Source organism: Rattus norvegicus, chromosome 16 (genome assembly GCF_021556685.1).
Source record: "Rattus norvegicus strain SHRSP/BbbUtx chromosome 16, alternate assembly SHRSP_T2T, whole genome shotgun sequence".
NCBI lineage: Eukaryota > Metazoa > Chordata > Mammalia > Rodentia > Muridae > Rattus > Rattus norvegicus.
Window position 1 is genome coordinate 84027963 of NC_141549.1, and position 14264 is coordinate 84042226.

At 51.3% G+C, this 14264-nt stretch overlaps 1 protein-coding gene across 5 annotated transcripts in view; it reads left to right on the forward strand.

The window, feature by feature from the left end:
• The window catches only part of Rasa3 (RAS p21 protein activator 3), a 115554-nt gene that overhangs the window by 71618 nt on the left and 29672 nt on the right, over positions 1–14264 (forward strand). For all 5 annotated transcript variants that reach the window (XM_087588002.1, XM_087588004.1, XM_087588005.1 and 2 more), the window contains 4 exon segments: positions 3894–3988; positions 11048–11124; positions 12615–12695; positions 13118–13190. In XM_087588002.1, the coding sequence (XP_087444128.1) occupies positions 3894–3988; positions 11048–11124; positions 12615–12695; positions 13118–13190 (326 nt within the window).

A 14264-nucleotide genomic window follows, 5' to 3' on the forward strand; every position in this document is an offset into this window, starting at 1 on the left:
CAACATGACTGGTTGTTCATCCATATTGGCATGGCATAGTTTGGGCATCTGATTTTTTATTTATGTCCAACTAACAATATCCACAGATGTGACATGGGGTAAAGAAAGCGAGCCAACTTGGTTGCGTGTAACTGGATCTAGAATAGCCCATTTCTGTACTTACGTCCCCAAACTCGACAGGAGTCCATGCGAGGGGAGCATGACGTAAAAAACCCTGAGTCCTGAGCAGTCTCTGTCTGAAGGGGCTGTGATGCTTGAAGTCTTGTGTCTCTGCCTTCCGGGGGCTTCAGGGTGTGAGCCATTGCTAGTTGGCTGCTATTACGGGAGCTGAGTCAGCCTTGGGACCAAATTTTCACTTTAAAAATCAGCTGGGGGGTTGGGAATTTAGCTCAGTGGTAGAGCGCTTGCCTAGGAAGCACAAGGCCCTGGGTTCGGTCCCCAGCTCCGAAAAAAAGAACAAAAAAAAAAAATCAGCTGGAGGATTTTGTTTGTTTCACCAATAGGGTTGTGCTATCACCAGTAGAAAATAGACGTGAGACATTATAGTTGGGGAGACATTATAGGACCCCAGTTTTGACTGTTTTGACCTTGTTCTTGCAAAATTTGTGTGTGGCCAGGCTCCACTGCCCTTTCCTGGTCACCCTTCATGAGGAATATACTCTTCCTCCCTCCTCCTACACCGTTCTCTGTGTGTCTGTCTGTGCAGGGAGTGTTTCCTGGTCTCTGCTGTAGGTGTTTTTTTGTTTTTCTCCTTCATTGGCCATTTCAACCGTGACCCACAGGACCCTGAGCTCCCTGAGCACGTCTGGGTAACTAATGTATGTCTACATAGGCCTGTGGATTTTGTAGGCACCTCATTTCCTTTTCCCTGACAAGGTCTCATTTAACACCACCCTGGACTCGCTGTGGTGGGCTTCTGAGTGCAGACATTGACAGTACATACTGTTGTACTTGGCTTATGTGATATTGAGATGGAATCTAGGGCCCCGTGAATGATAGGCAATCACTCTGCCACCTGTGTCACACCCCTACCCCGTTAGACCTTTTGTTAGGAATGATGAGAGCTGGTGGAAAACTGTGTGGGTAGCAGGAGGGGCTGCTCTTCTCTGCTTGTTTCGGATGCCTGAGCCAGCTGAAGCTTCCATTAGCAAAGGGCAGGAGAACCCCAAATCTGCCACCCTGCCAGCAGTCTTTCCCCCACAATTCCAATGTCACCTGGAGAGAGGCTCAACCATGAACGTTCCTCAGCTCCAATAAGCCATGTGCATCCCAAAGACAGTACATCCCAAGGGAAAATTAGGTCATGGCTTCCGAGGAGTGGAATGTGTTAATCCAGGTGTTTCACAAGGCAGAAACCAGGGCAGGTGGCTTTCCTCTAGGTGGGCAGGCACAGAGTGTGAAAACTCCCTGTCAGGCAACACGCCGTGGAACTGTCTGCCTTTCTAGTCAGTACTTAGCAATGGTGTTTAGCCATCCTGAGGACCGTGTCCTTTGCTGTGGTCTCCTGTGAGTGTTGTGCCTGGGCTCTTCTGCTGGTGGTTGGTTTGCTTGTAGTTGGTGACCTGCTCCGGGGCTCCCTGGACCAGCCTGGGAAGGTCTGCTGTGAAAGCGATTCTTGATGACAGCGCTATTGACTGGGCTTCATCTGTTCCTGGGGACACTGTACCTTCACTGTGCTATGGCTGCTGTCATCCCTTTTAAACGGATGGATCCCTTCCTTACTCTTGGCTTCCACCTGGCACAAGGTTCTAGGCCCTGAGTCCAGGCAACAGCAGGGAGCTTGCCCTTCTGTGTATATAGAATGCTCACACCCCAGAAGCCAGTTCTTTCCGACCAACCTTGGTTGGCCACTGCCAGGCTCTAGTCCCTTCACTAAAGGGTGCTCTCTTGAAGATTTGGGGTTCTCAGAGTACTCAGGGACTTCCCAGGATCTGATGCTATTCTTGGGTTTGGTGTGCCTTCTTAGCCGTGGGAGGCCGCCTTAGATCTGGTGTTTGAAGTTTTTGGTTTCCCTCTGAGGTCTTGGGGTACGGTTCCTCTCTCAGAAAGTAGCGTTGCTGGCTTAGACCCTTGGGAACTCTCTGAGGTATTATTACAGGTATTGTCAGGACCTCAGACACTCTGTGAGACATCTGTCAGCCCTCAGTACCCCCAGTGGCTGACCTGATGGCCTCTTAGAATGGGGACCATTCCAGGTGACAGGTTTATCTTATCAAAGAGGAAAGGGCCCGAGGGACCTGGTTGTGTACGTTCTAGAAGCCCACACTGAGGTCAGTTTCAGTAGAAGCTTCTACAGAAGAGAGTAGCAGACGCTGCTTGAGGAGGCAAGACCCCAGCTGACTCACAGGAGCACGGGCCAAGCCTGGCAGACAGTACATGACTGGACGGATGCAGCATCTCCCTCGGACAGTGTGAAAGATGGCAGATGGAATTCTAGCCGCACCGCACACATCTATAACTGTCTGCCTCGTATGATGACTTAAGGATGTCTCACAAAGTAGGCCCCACTGGAAAAGTCCACAGTGAGAGGAAACACACCGGCACGTGCCCGTGTGTGAGTCGCTCCATCTTGGAGAGGGGGAGAAGCTTTGGTTGGATCTGTTCTTTATGAAGCTTGGGGTCACAAGGTCACAAGATAGTGTGTACCAGGAACTGAACTCACTGTCTTTCCGGAACTTCCTACGGTGCCTGGGTCAGCAGTGAGGGCGCCAGGTACTCTGGTTCATTTGTGGCTTTATAACAAAATGCATCTCCAGGAGGGAGGTGCTAGACCCCAGGAGGAGGTGCTGGACCCCAGGAGGGAGGTGCTAGACCCCAGGAGGAGGTGCTGGACCCCAGGAGGAGGTGCTGGACCCCAGGAGGGAGGTGCTAGACCCCAGGAGGAGGTGCTAGACCCCAGGAGGAGGTGCTGGACCCCAGGAGGAGGTGCTGGACCCCAGGAGGAGGTGCTGGACCCCAGGAAGGAGGTGCTGGACCCCATCTAGTAGCGATGTCTAAAGAATGGGAGTCAGCATGACTGTTACGCACATGCCAGCGCCCCTATGCTGGCACCAGCCCCCCGAGAAAGCACAGGGTAGCAAGGACATGGCCCTTAGAGCTTCGAGCTTCAGAGGTTAGCCTGCTGTCCAGCAAACTGAGCAGAGAGCTGCTATCCTTCTCCGCAGACATAGATAAGCTCGCTCTTATGAAACTTCCGTTCCACATGGGATAGTTCACAAGAGACTTAAAAGAAAATTTCACCTCCCACTGAGGGACAAAGGTCTGTTTTGCAAGAGCCTCCAGTAGCTGGCTTCGGCGGTCAGAGGCCTCAGGACCCTATAGTGAAAAAAAAAATCAAAGTAATACCCAACATGTGGGGGAGGGAAGGAGGACCCCTGTGGCAACCACTGCCCTTCAGGCTACATGTGCATGGACACACGCCACCCACACATATGCCACACGATGTGTAAATGAAAGATGCACGTTTGTGTCCCGTTCTACAGCTTTTATTAGTGGACACACATTCCCACCGAATTATCGTAAGCCTCTGGTGCGTGTTTTGCTCCTGTCTGTGTTTCGTGGTAAGGAGAGGCAGCAGAGTGGTAGAAAGCCAGATCTACTGTGTGGGAGCCTGGCAGAGCCACTGATGGTGGAGAATAGACCGGCCCCTTTCTCTGATAGCCAGCCTGCAGCAACCTAGACACAGGCGAGACGGAAGAGCGCTTGTCTATAAAAACCGGCTCCATGTCACTTAGCCCGCAGGAAGTGTTGCTGTGTGAACACACAAGTCTGCAGCCTTGACCAAAGCCAGTGTGAAGTGTGTGTTCTGAAGTGTGGCATGTCCAGCCTCCTTGACTCCCTGTGGGTTTCTGCAGCTTCTCCTCCATGGCCTTCACTCTCTCTCTGTGTTCCAGGCAAGGTGGCCATCCAGAAGGAAGACTTGCAAAGGTACCACAACAGGGACACATGGTTCCAGCTCCAGCATGTGGATGCTGACTCAGAGGTGCAGGTGAGACTCACACGTGCGCCGGGCCGGGTTGACATAGCTCTAAGCTGTGTGCGCGAGACTGGAGTGGGGGCCCAGCGCGTCGTGTGACCCAGCTCAGGCCCGCTCCTCCGTTGTGTTCGTTGCTCTGGTTACTGGTGCGTTTTGTCAGGCAGATGGAAGCAACGTTAAAAATACAGAAGGTGGGGAGGGAGGTGGCAAAAAAAAAAAAAAAAAAAAAAGGCAAAGAGCGAATGGTAAACTTGGGTAGCGCTCTGTGCGCTATTCCCGGTGAGAGTAGCTGAGCCACAGGAACTGCCAACCTGCCGGGTCCCATCCGCTCAGCAGCCTCCCCGTGGCTTGCCTACAGAGCGTACTCTCTGGGATGGGGCACCCAGCTTACAGGGATGGAGAGATCGTGGGCACTTAGTTTAGTAGGCCTGGCATGGCTGTCCCTTGATGAGCAGCATAAAACCTCATAGCCTGGTCTTTCTATCATTAGCCTGGCCATTCATGCACTTGCGTGTAAGAGGGGATAAAGCAGCGGTCGTATACCCATGGTGCAAACCTGTTCACGACTGTGGCCCTTGTCCCGAGCCCTGGCTTTAGATAAAAGGGCAGCTGCAGTGACCTCTCACTCTGCTGGTGCCCTGCCGTGGCCATGCCATGGCTGGGAGCTGGGTCGATCACACAAGTCAGCTCCCCTGTTCAGGAGTGACATGGGTAGTTGGCCAGCCTCAGCAAGTCTCAGTTCCTCATCTGTATAAAGTCGGGGGTTTCGTAGGCTATGTAGACTTACATGTAACCTAGCAGTGCCGGGTGCATTGTGGGATATGGGGATTTATGCTGTTTTTATCCATGTAGATAGAGTCTAGGGAAAGTCCATGAGGCAGACATATTGTGAAGACCCAGGCTGGAATTCAGCAGCAAGAATTTACTAACAGTTACCCGGGGAAGCTCCGAGCTGGGCATCCTTGTGTCCTAGGACTACGAGACTGCAGGCTAGGCTAGTCTAGTCTGGCCAAGCCACATCCTCAAGGTTTCTCTTCCTCAGTCTGACTCTTCTACACATAGGGCAAGAGTGCCAAGGTCCAAGGTCACCCATAGAGTTGGCAGTGAGATCAGCATGAGAGAAAGCGAGGCACTGAGTAGAATCCCACAGCCAAGGTGCAAATGAACCTGTGGAAATCTCACCATGGAAGGACGCAGCTAATTTCCTACTCATTGACCTGGCCTCCCGAGGGTCCACTGAGCTGCAGGAGCTAAACAATGCGGCAATCACCCACAGAGGCAATCATGGTTCTCTAGCAGGAAAATGGGGCCTTCTGAAGGCCGCAGTCCCCCTACCCTCCTTGGCTCAGGGAGCTTCTCCATTGCTGGGAGTTTCAGACTTATTCCTCATGAGATTCCCAAGGCCAAGGTCAGCTCAGCACCTGCCCCGAGCTCCACAGATCCCTTTCCAGGCATAGTTTTCCTTGACTTAGATTTCATTGACAAGCTCATGCTGTTTCTTAGGTACTTAATTTTTAAACGGATGCAGGGTCACAGGAAGCTACAAACAGAAGTCCAGAGGGAATATGACCAGGAAGTTTGGATGTTATCTTTTTCCTGTCTAAAGATGAGAAGCAATTTGTAAAGACCCTGGCGTGGCTGGTACAGGTCACATGACTGTGCACTTATTCTGTCTGATCTCACCAGTGTCCACATGTGCCCACACGCATGCATGCATACATATATACACACATGCCTGCACATATGCACACACGCATGCCTGCAAACATGCACATAGATACATGCATGTGCATGCACACATACATTCACACATACATGCGTGCACACGTATGTGCATGCACACACATATAACACACAGAGGTATGCACACACAAATAAACACATACACATACTTTATTCGGTATTTTTAGCGTAGTAAAACACATGTCTCACAAACCTTGCCACTCTAACCATTGCTAAGTACAGCTCAGGGTCATCATGTGGGTTCCCATTTGTGCCTCTCCACTACCCTTCTCCAGAACTCTTTTCAACCCATTAAACCCAGGTTACCAGGTCCAGAATCCACTGCTCTGCTTGGAACTCGAGTGAGTAAAAGCCCACCTCTTGCGACTGTCTTGCTTCACGAGTGTTATGTCACAGGTCCATGAGTGTTGTGCCGTGTCTGGATTCCTGCCTTCCTTAGGCTGGGGACCTGGACCTCATTTTGCATACCTGTTAACCCTTGGACAACATATGGGCTATTGGTACTCTGGATCAGTGAATTTCTTTGCAACCTTAGCCCATGTACACATTTGTAACACGGCGACTACAGTCAAGATTCGGAACCATTTTGCCACCATAAAGCTATCAATAGGTGCATTCGTTAATCTCATGCCTGGAGGGGGATTTCTTAATCAACGCCAGAAGGTGACTAAAACATCACTGGGGTGGGTTTTTCTCCCTTGAAGCTTACGTCACTGAAAATAGATCTTTAACCCTAGCCCTGAGACCCTGGGTCACAAAAGGCGGGAGAGATGGCTCAACAATGAAAGGAAGCCCAGCACCCCCTTGGCAGCTCTCAACCACCTGAAACTCCAGTTCCAGGGGGGTCCAACGCCCTCTTCTGGCTACCATAGGCACTGCATGCACATGGGCGCACGGCAGTACACGCAGGCAAAATATCCCGCACATAAAATAAAAAGAAATACATTTCAAAAAAATTTAAAAAAATAAATCTAAGCTGCTGTTGGTGGGCTGAGGGATAAGTAGGCCTCTGTAGGGCTTTGCTCCCTCTCTGGTTCATACAATGCTAGAACTTCATTCACAGAGACTGAGAATTCAGAGAGACGGCTCCTCCCCTCCGTCTGACCTTTAAATGGTAACCGCCATCTTTGCTCCACAGCTGCGGCTTGTTTTGAAATGTCACATTTAACAGTTTCTTTCTAGAAGGGCAGCAAGCAGCATTTGGGTTCTTGGATCCACCTGTTTTGTAATTCATGGGGAGGAATCACACACGATGACAGAGGGAACTGGGCCCACAAGAGAGACCATGTGTCACAGGCATGGAGAAAAAGACAGCTAAATGCCTTGCTTCCTTCTGGAACCGGTGCTTTTCAAAGGCCTCTCATGAGCCACTTTATTATATAGAATCAGCCACTTCTGCTGCTCCCTTCACAGAGGCTTGTCAGCTACAGGGACGGCCCTGCCAAGACTGCAGGGGCTCCAGCTGGCAGGGCACACTGCGACCTCCAGCATCCCCCGGTTCTGAGTTTTTTGGGGAAGGATGGCGCTGGTCCTCAACCCACTGGCCCCTCCCCTACTTGTCCTCCCAGATCTGTGTTTCTGAACTGGTTATGGACATGTGACGTAGTCAGGACACACGGTTTGTCACCCTAGATCCGCAGTTCATACAGGAAATGCCATCTTGGGGATATATGGGTTGGCCCTGAAGCTCAGAGGAGGGGTGGACATGCCACCTCTCCCAGAGTGTTTGGGAGTGTCTCTGTGGTGTCTGATAATACAAAAGGTTGCCAGCGGAAGGGTTTTTGTCTCTAGGGGTTTTGAGAGCCTGGGGGCTGGGAAGAAGTATTGACTTCCTTCCTTCCCTGGTCCAGGCCTACCTTTCATTTTTGCTCGCCTCGCCCCCTGCCTTTGCTACGCAGATCTCACCTAGAGCCATCTCCACATTTCTCCTGCCTTGGCCTAGTGACCGCTCAGACTGGTAGGGTTACTTTAGAGGGGAGTGTCCATTACCGAGCCACTCTCTCTGGGGTTCCTGGCCAGGGGTCCTCTCCATTTCCTGAGGCAGCAATAAACTGGAAACTTTGTTACAAGTTAAGTGTACAGGGAAAGTAAGCAGAGCTCCGAGCTGCATACATCTGGAGCCTTACAGTCCCCCGCTCGTGACAGGCGTGGCAGTCATTCTCCTCCCAAAGCACACACCTTCTCGTGTTAAGTGGGCCGCAACAGGCCTGCTGCACAGGTGGTGTTCAGGGCATGCTCAGGCCGGGCACACCCTCCTTGCGGTCTCGCCTTCGTCTTTCTCTTTTGCTTTGGGTAACCTGACTGCTTGTCTATCACCTCACAATCTCTTCAGCGGATCTGATTGGGGTTTTGATTTCCTCTCACTTCCTGCTTTCAGATTTTGTTTTTGGGGTGTGTGTGTGTATGTGTGTGTGTGTGTGTGTGTGTGTGTGTCTACTTCTAATTCGGCGTTTGGTTATTTCTGCTTTCGGAGGATTAACTCTGTTCTAATTTACTGATCCTGGGTACTGATCTCCTTCCCAGAGTGCACAGCTAGTACCCGGAAGAGCCCTCTGATACAATGTTTCTGTGACTCCCACAAATCCTGATAAAGCCGTACTTTCATTTTCATTAATTTAAAAAATACTTTTAAATTCGCCTTGAGGCTTCTTTTATCAGAGTGGTATTGAGAAGCCATACCCTCCATGTATTTGGCGCGTTTCTTTTGGGTACCAGTTCCTAGTTCTGTTGCTGTGAGTTCTGAGAGCGGACTTTCTGGCTTGTTCCCGGTGGACCTGATGAATGGCATTAAGGGAACGTCCCTTGTCCCCGGTGAACTCAGTACAGTATTCCCTGCTGCATGACGAGGTCTAGGAACTCTGATTAGCTCCTCTCAGGACCTCACTCAGTGGAACTTCTCCACCTGTCATCACCTCTGTTCATGAACATTCTTGGTATTCCTCTTAAGACCTGATGAGGCAGGATTTGTGGCGCTTCCTTTCTGGCCCATCAACTAGTGTTTCTCTCTCAGATCGCAGTGCACTGGAAGCCACCCCGTCTGTCCTTCAGTAGGTCTTGAGGAAAAGGAAGGCACCTGCCCCTGTGGCATAGAAGCTAACTGGACCCAGATCTGGGACCTGGGAACAATGAGTATGACTCTGAAGGGCTGAAATACAGGTGTAAACCGGATGGGCTGCTGTATGCCTCCTGACCACAGGGCAAGAGGCACCTCCCAGCCTCCACCCTGACACCTCGCCTTATAGGAAACACCCATCATGGACAGGGCTGGAACCGGTGTGACTTCTGGCCACAGGCTTGCCTAGAGCAGCTTCATAGTGCAGAGGGGGGTCGTAGTGTAGTCGCCTGTTTCACCTCCTTCTGGCCTCTCCCAGACCTCTAGAAACGGAAGCCACTGCTCATTGAGGTGGGAGCCGCCCTTGTGAGGGGTGTTTGTGCTGAGTCTTGGGGCACTGCTACTGTGTGGGACAAACAGGAAACAGGAAGGCAGCTGCCATCAGCTGTGGGAGGTGGGGTCATCTACCTCACCCCAGTGCTTCTGCCTTTCAAGACGAACTGAGTTCCATCCATCTGAACAGCTCACAGCTGGGTGGTAAGGCCAACTTAAGGGGCCTGGGATGGCCCCTTCCCCAGCCTGCAGACGCTCAACCTCTGGGCAGGAGCTTGGGGCAAACTCCACCAGTCTTGAAACCGGAGCCACAAAAAACACTTGATACTGTGCTTCTTAGTGTTGGGAGGTTTTCCTCACCACTAAACAGCCGAGGGCGGGGACATGGGTGGAGAGGGCTGGTACCCGCCTTCCTGGTCCTTCTGTCTTAGTGGTTCCTATTATTTTGATATATAACACCATGGCAAAAAAGCAACTTGGGGAGGAAAAGGTTTATTCTACCTTAGCACGTGCAGTCTATCATCCAGGGCAGGAACCTGGAGGCAGGAGCTGGTGCAGAGGCCATGGAGGGACGCTGCTTACTTCTCTGCTTAGCCTTGTCTCTTGTATAGTCGAGGACCGCTTGCCCAGGGTAGCACGACCCACAATGGGCTGGGCCCTCCTCCATCAGTCACTGACTAAGACATGCTCCACCAGCTTGCCTGCAGCCCCGTCCTCATGGAGACGTTTTCTCAGTGGTGGTTCTCTCTTCTCAATGTATATACCTTTGTGTCAAATTGACCAAGACAACCCTGGCACCTTATGCCAGTGTTTTGAGGTAGCAAAGGCAGGAGACCCAGCACCCACTGTCACCTCAGAAGCCTGAAGGAGTGTCCCCAGACATTTAGAGACCTCAGTTCAAGTCAAATCAGGATTTGTGGCTTCAGTGCAAGAGAGAATTTCAGGACTGGCTAGTGGGAATCAGAGCTGGGATTTAATGGAGTTTACATTTGAATATAGACTTCGGCACCGAGGTTGAGGCAAAAGCTCTCAGAAGAAAGACGCAGAGCACAGGTGTGAGGGTCTAGGTGTGATACACACACACACACACACACACACACACACACACACACACACACGAGAGTATTGGTATGATTTCACACACACAGTCACGGAAAACAAACCACCCAAGTGTTAGGTACTCTCTCTCTCTTAGGAGAGTCATAGTTTTTTTACAGTAGGACATAGGATTTTGGTGAGGTTTGAGGTTCACTGTCTTTGAAGGGATGCCACAACTAACTGAGATCACTGAGTAGTTCCTGAGGGGTTCCCAACAATTACACTCGATAAGGTGACTAGCTCACAGTGACCCAGAATGGCAAGATGTCTTTGTTGTGAACTAAGGTAACAATTTTGGGCTCTCCTGGGCAAGGCCTTGTTTGAAGCCTCCGAAGCCCAAAGGTTTTCAAACATCAGATGCCTTGGAGACTGCCTGGTTTAGCCTCCCCGATGTGGGTACTCCTGGGGAGCAGTCTTATCCTCCTGACGCCTCTCCTTCCTCATTCTCATGATGTGACTATGGAGAGAAACAGCAGGAGCCTGGGGTTGGCAGTTACCTGTTGCCCTTCTAGAAGCATCCATGAAAATTAACATTCTTCACGGATGCTCTGGCCTTCCTGTGGAGATTGCAGCCCTCTTGGGAGAGTCTTTCCTACCGTGTCTCACTACCACATGCCCTGGACGTAAGCACTCATAGCACTTCTAGGGACCACGTGTCCATATGTCCTTTTTTAATGTTCTCCGGCCCATTACCCCTGAGCCAGTGTAAGACCAGTGGGCTGCACCCACTCTCTTCGTGCCTGAGTCTAGGTTTGGCAACTTCTGACACAAATGCCAGCCATTTGAAGGGCCACAGACTTCCCACAAGCCTTGTCTGCTCGTGACACTGTCCTTGTGCCTTACAGGGCAAGGTCCACCTGGAGCTGAGACTGAGTGAGGTCATTACAGACACTGGTGTTGTCTGTCACAAACTCGCTGCACGGTAAGTCACCCAGGGACATAACCTCATTTCCCCAGAGGCAGCCTTTCTCATCCCTCCTGCCTGTCCCCCATGGAGCTGATGCCCACCCTGGGCATGATATACAGTTCTTGCAGATAGCCTGACTTCCTCAGTCATACTTCATACTAATACTTTATACCACACTTCAGCTAAAAGGTGGGCACTACTTTCCAGAACTAGAAACAGAAGAGAGTGGACATGTAGGGGACTCATGTTTGCCATGAGGATATAGGAGAGTGACCCCAAGAAGGGAATCTGGGGGACAGAGATTAATCCTGTAGCAGCCACTGGACACACCTAGCCGCCTTCAGCGGTCCAGTAAAGATGGCAAGAGAAGTTTCGCAAACCCAGCCCTCAGTGCAGCAATGGGACCCAAGCTTCCCATGTAGGCTTGGTTAAGAATTAGGGTAGGTGCCACCTTCCGAGGCATCTCCATAGACTGAATTTTCCCGGTGACCTCACAGGGATGTGGCGCCGTAACTCAACCTCTCCGCACCAACTCGGCACAGGCACATCCTAAGGGTTCAGTTGAACTATTAGACGCACAGCGCCACAGTTTCTGTACTTTGAACTCTAGATCTGGGAACTCACTGTGTTTCAGGTTCATTTATAAAGTTCAGGAATGGAGACACGGGGACATTTATTACTGTCACTCACACAGACACACCCTGCGTTTGCCAGCCTTCATTCCTGAGAAGTTGCAAGTGCACAGTGTGGGGCTGTCTCTGATTCCAAGTCAGACGAACCTGGCTTCTGAATCTCAAGGATCCCAGGGTTGGGCGGAAGAGTGGCCTGGTGGTTAAGAGCGTTTGCTGCTCTTGCAGAGGCCCAGAGTTTGGTTTTCCCAGCACCCACTCTTGGCAAGTTCACAAACTCCAGAGCCAGGGGACCGAAGCATTCCTCTATCCTCATAAACTTCACGGAGGCTAACATCGCCCAGAAGGTCCGTGTCGATGGAGAGTGGAAGTAAAAACCGAGAGGTCGAGTCAGCAGAAAGACTGAGAGGAGCAGAGATACGGGACACATGGGCCAGAGGAGGAAATTACTGGTGCTCGGTGCCAAAATGTATAGACAACCGTGGTCCGTTGCTGTAGATCTCCTGTGTGCAGGCAGCAGTGGGATTCCAGGCTGAGAGAACTTGCACTCTGGGGAGGCAAGAGGGGCACCATGAAGGAGTTGTAAATGCAGGCCTCTGAGCGTCAGAGGGCAGTGCTGGTCCCAGGTGACATACAGGTACTTAGCTGTCACCTAGGTCCTTTGGAGGGGCTGTGACAGTGGTGGCGAGTGAACTCAATACCCAAAGAGATAGTTTGGTGAGGGCTACCTGCTCTGTCCTTCCACAGCCCTTTGTCATTTCTGATCCACACTCTTGCCAGAACTTGCCAGGCCTCAGAACATGTGGCCTAGTAAGCAAAGTCTTGGTCTACCCGACCGGCGCATCCTTTCCCTCATCACTGTCTTCTGTGTCTCAGCATCTTCGAGTGCCAGGGACTCCCCATTGTGAACGGGCAGTGCGACCCTTACGCCACCGTGACATTGGCCGGACCCTTCAGGCAAGTGGTCCTTCCGACACCCTACCCTGCTAGAGTTTCGGTTCTGGGTTGTGGGGGAATGGTGGGACAGGGGACGGTGGGACAGGTAAAGCTTGGGAGCCAAGAGGTTGGCACCCTTTCCAGCAGGCGGTTGGGCAGGTACGCTTTGAAGTGGAATGTGTTTTATGGTTTTATAGATTCGCTGCTGCGGTAAAGAGTCTTTTGTTTCTCGGAAAGCCTTTGCTAGGAGCTTTCTCCCGGGTATTTTGGGCTCAGAAAAGGTCCCCGTTTTACATAACCATCTGGAAGTGGAGACAGACACTTCTTGTGAGATGAATAAAGGTGGTAAACAAATGGACGTTTGACAGCTTGGTTTCAAACCCATCTGGAGCTGACAGCCATTTGTTTTTCTCCCCCTCCTAACTCTTCCCTCTTCACCGTAGGTCTGAAGCGAAGAAAACCAAGGTGAAGAAGAAAACCAACAACCCCCAGTTCGATGAGGTGTTTTATTTTGAGGTTGGTGCTCCAGCAGGAAGAACCTCGAGCCGGGGCCCTGAGATGGGGTGCACATCTCCCTCTGAGCCACCCGACTCTGTCTCGGGAGCCGTACTGGCCCAGTGCAGGGAGCCTCAGATCTGGATGGCGTTTGTTTCCCTTAGAGGTTTCCTCAGTCTCAGGAGACCAAAGCCAAGTGTCTCTTCCAGATGGCCGTGTCACAGTCACCAGGACCCAGGATTAGGTTGTTTGGTTTTGAGGCTTTTTGTTTTTGCCACAGCTTCCCCAGGCTGGGTGAGGCTCGTTTCTCCGGAAACGTGAGGGTATGAGCGAAAAGGGGAAATGATTCAGCTTCAGAGCGCCCTGGGGCCTCTTAGAACCAGAGCAGGCTAGTCAAGAAGGGTGAGGCTAGAGGCTCCTCTCAGCCCCGGTGCCTCCTGTCTGCTTAATACTTCAGCACCAGGTCCTGGAGGCTAGGGAGACAGAGCCTCACTTCCCATCCCCAGAGCCTACCATGAAGCGGGAGAAAGGCGAAGATGTAGGTGATGCATTGCCTCTCGTCACGACGGGCAGCTCGTGGGCCAACATCTGTAACTGCCTTGCACTCAGAAAGGTTGCCACAGGTTTAAAGACAGACTGGTCTATGTAGCAACTTCCAGACTAAGGGATGCTAAGTAGCTCGACCTTCATTTTTAAGAAGTTGGGGGGGGGGGGACTGAGGGGAATGCCTCAGTCAGTAAAGTATTAGACAAGCAAGCAGAAGAGACCTGAGTCCAGGTCCCCAGAACCCACAAAACTCCAGGTATGGCCATGTGCAGCTATAATTCCAGTTCTTAGGGTAAGGAGAGACAGGTGGGTCCTTGAGACTCAGTGGCCAGCCATATTATCCAAATTATCAAAAAACACCTGTGTCAAAAACAATGGTGAGGATCAGTGGAGGAAAGGCATCCTACATCAACTTTACACACACACACACAAACACACACACACACACACACACACACACACACAATGCACAGATACACAAACCCAGTTAATAGATTCAAAAAAATAAAAACCACCCAGCTTTGATGGTGCAGAGGTCTGCTACAGTGC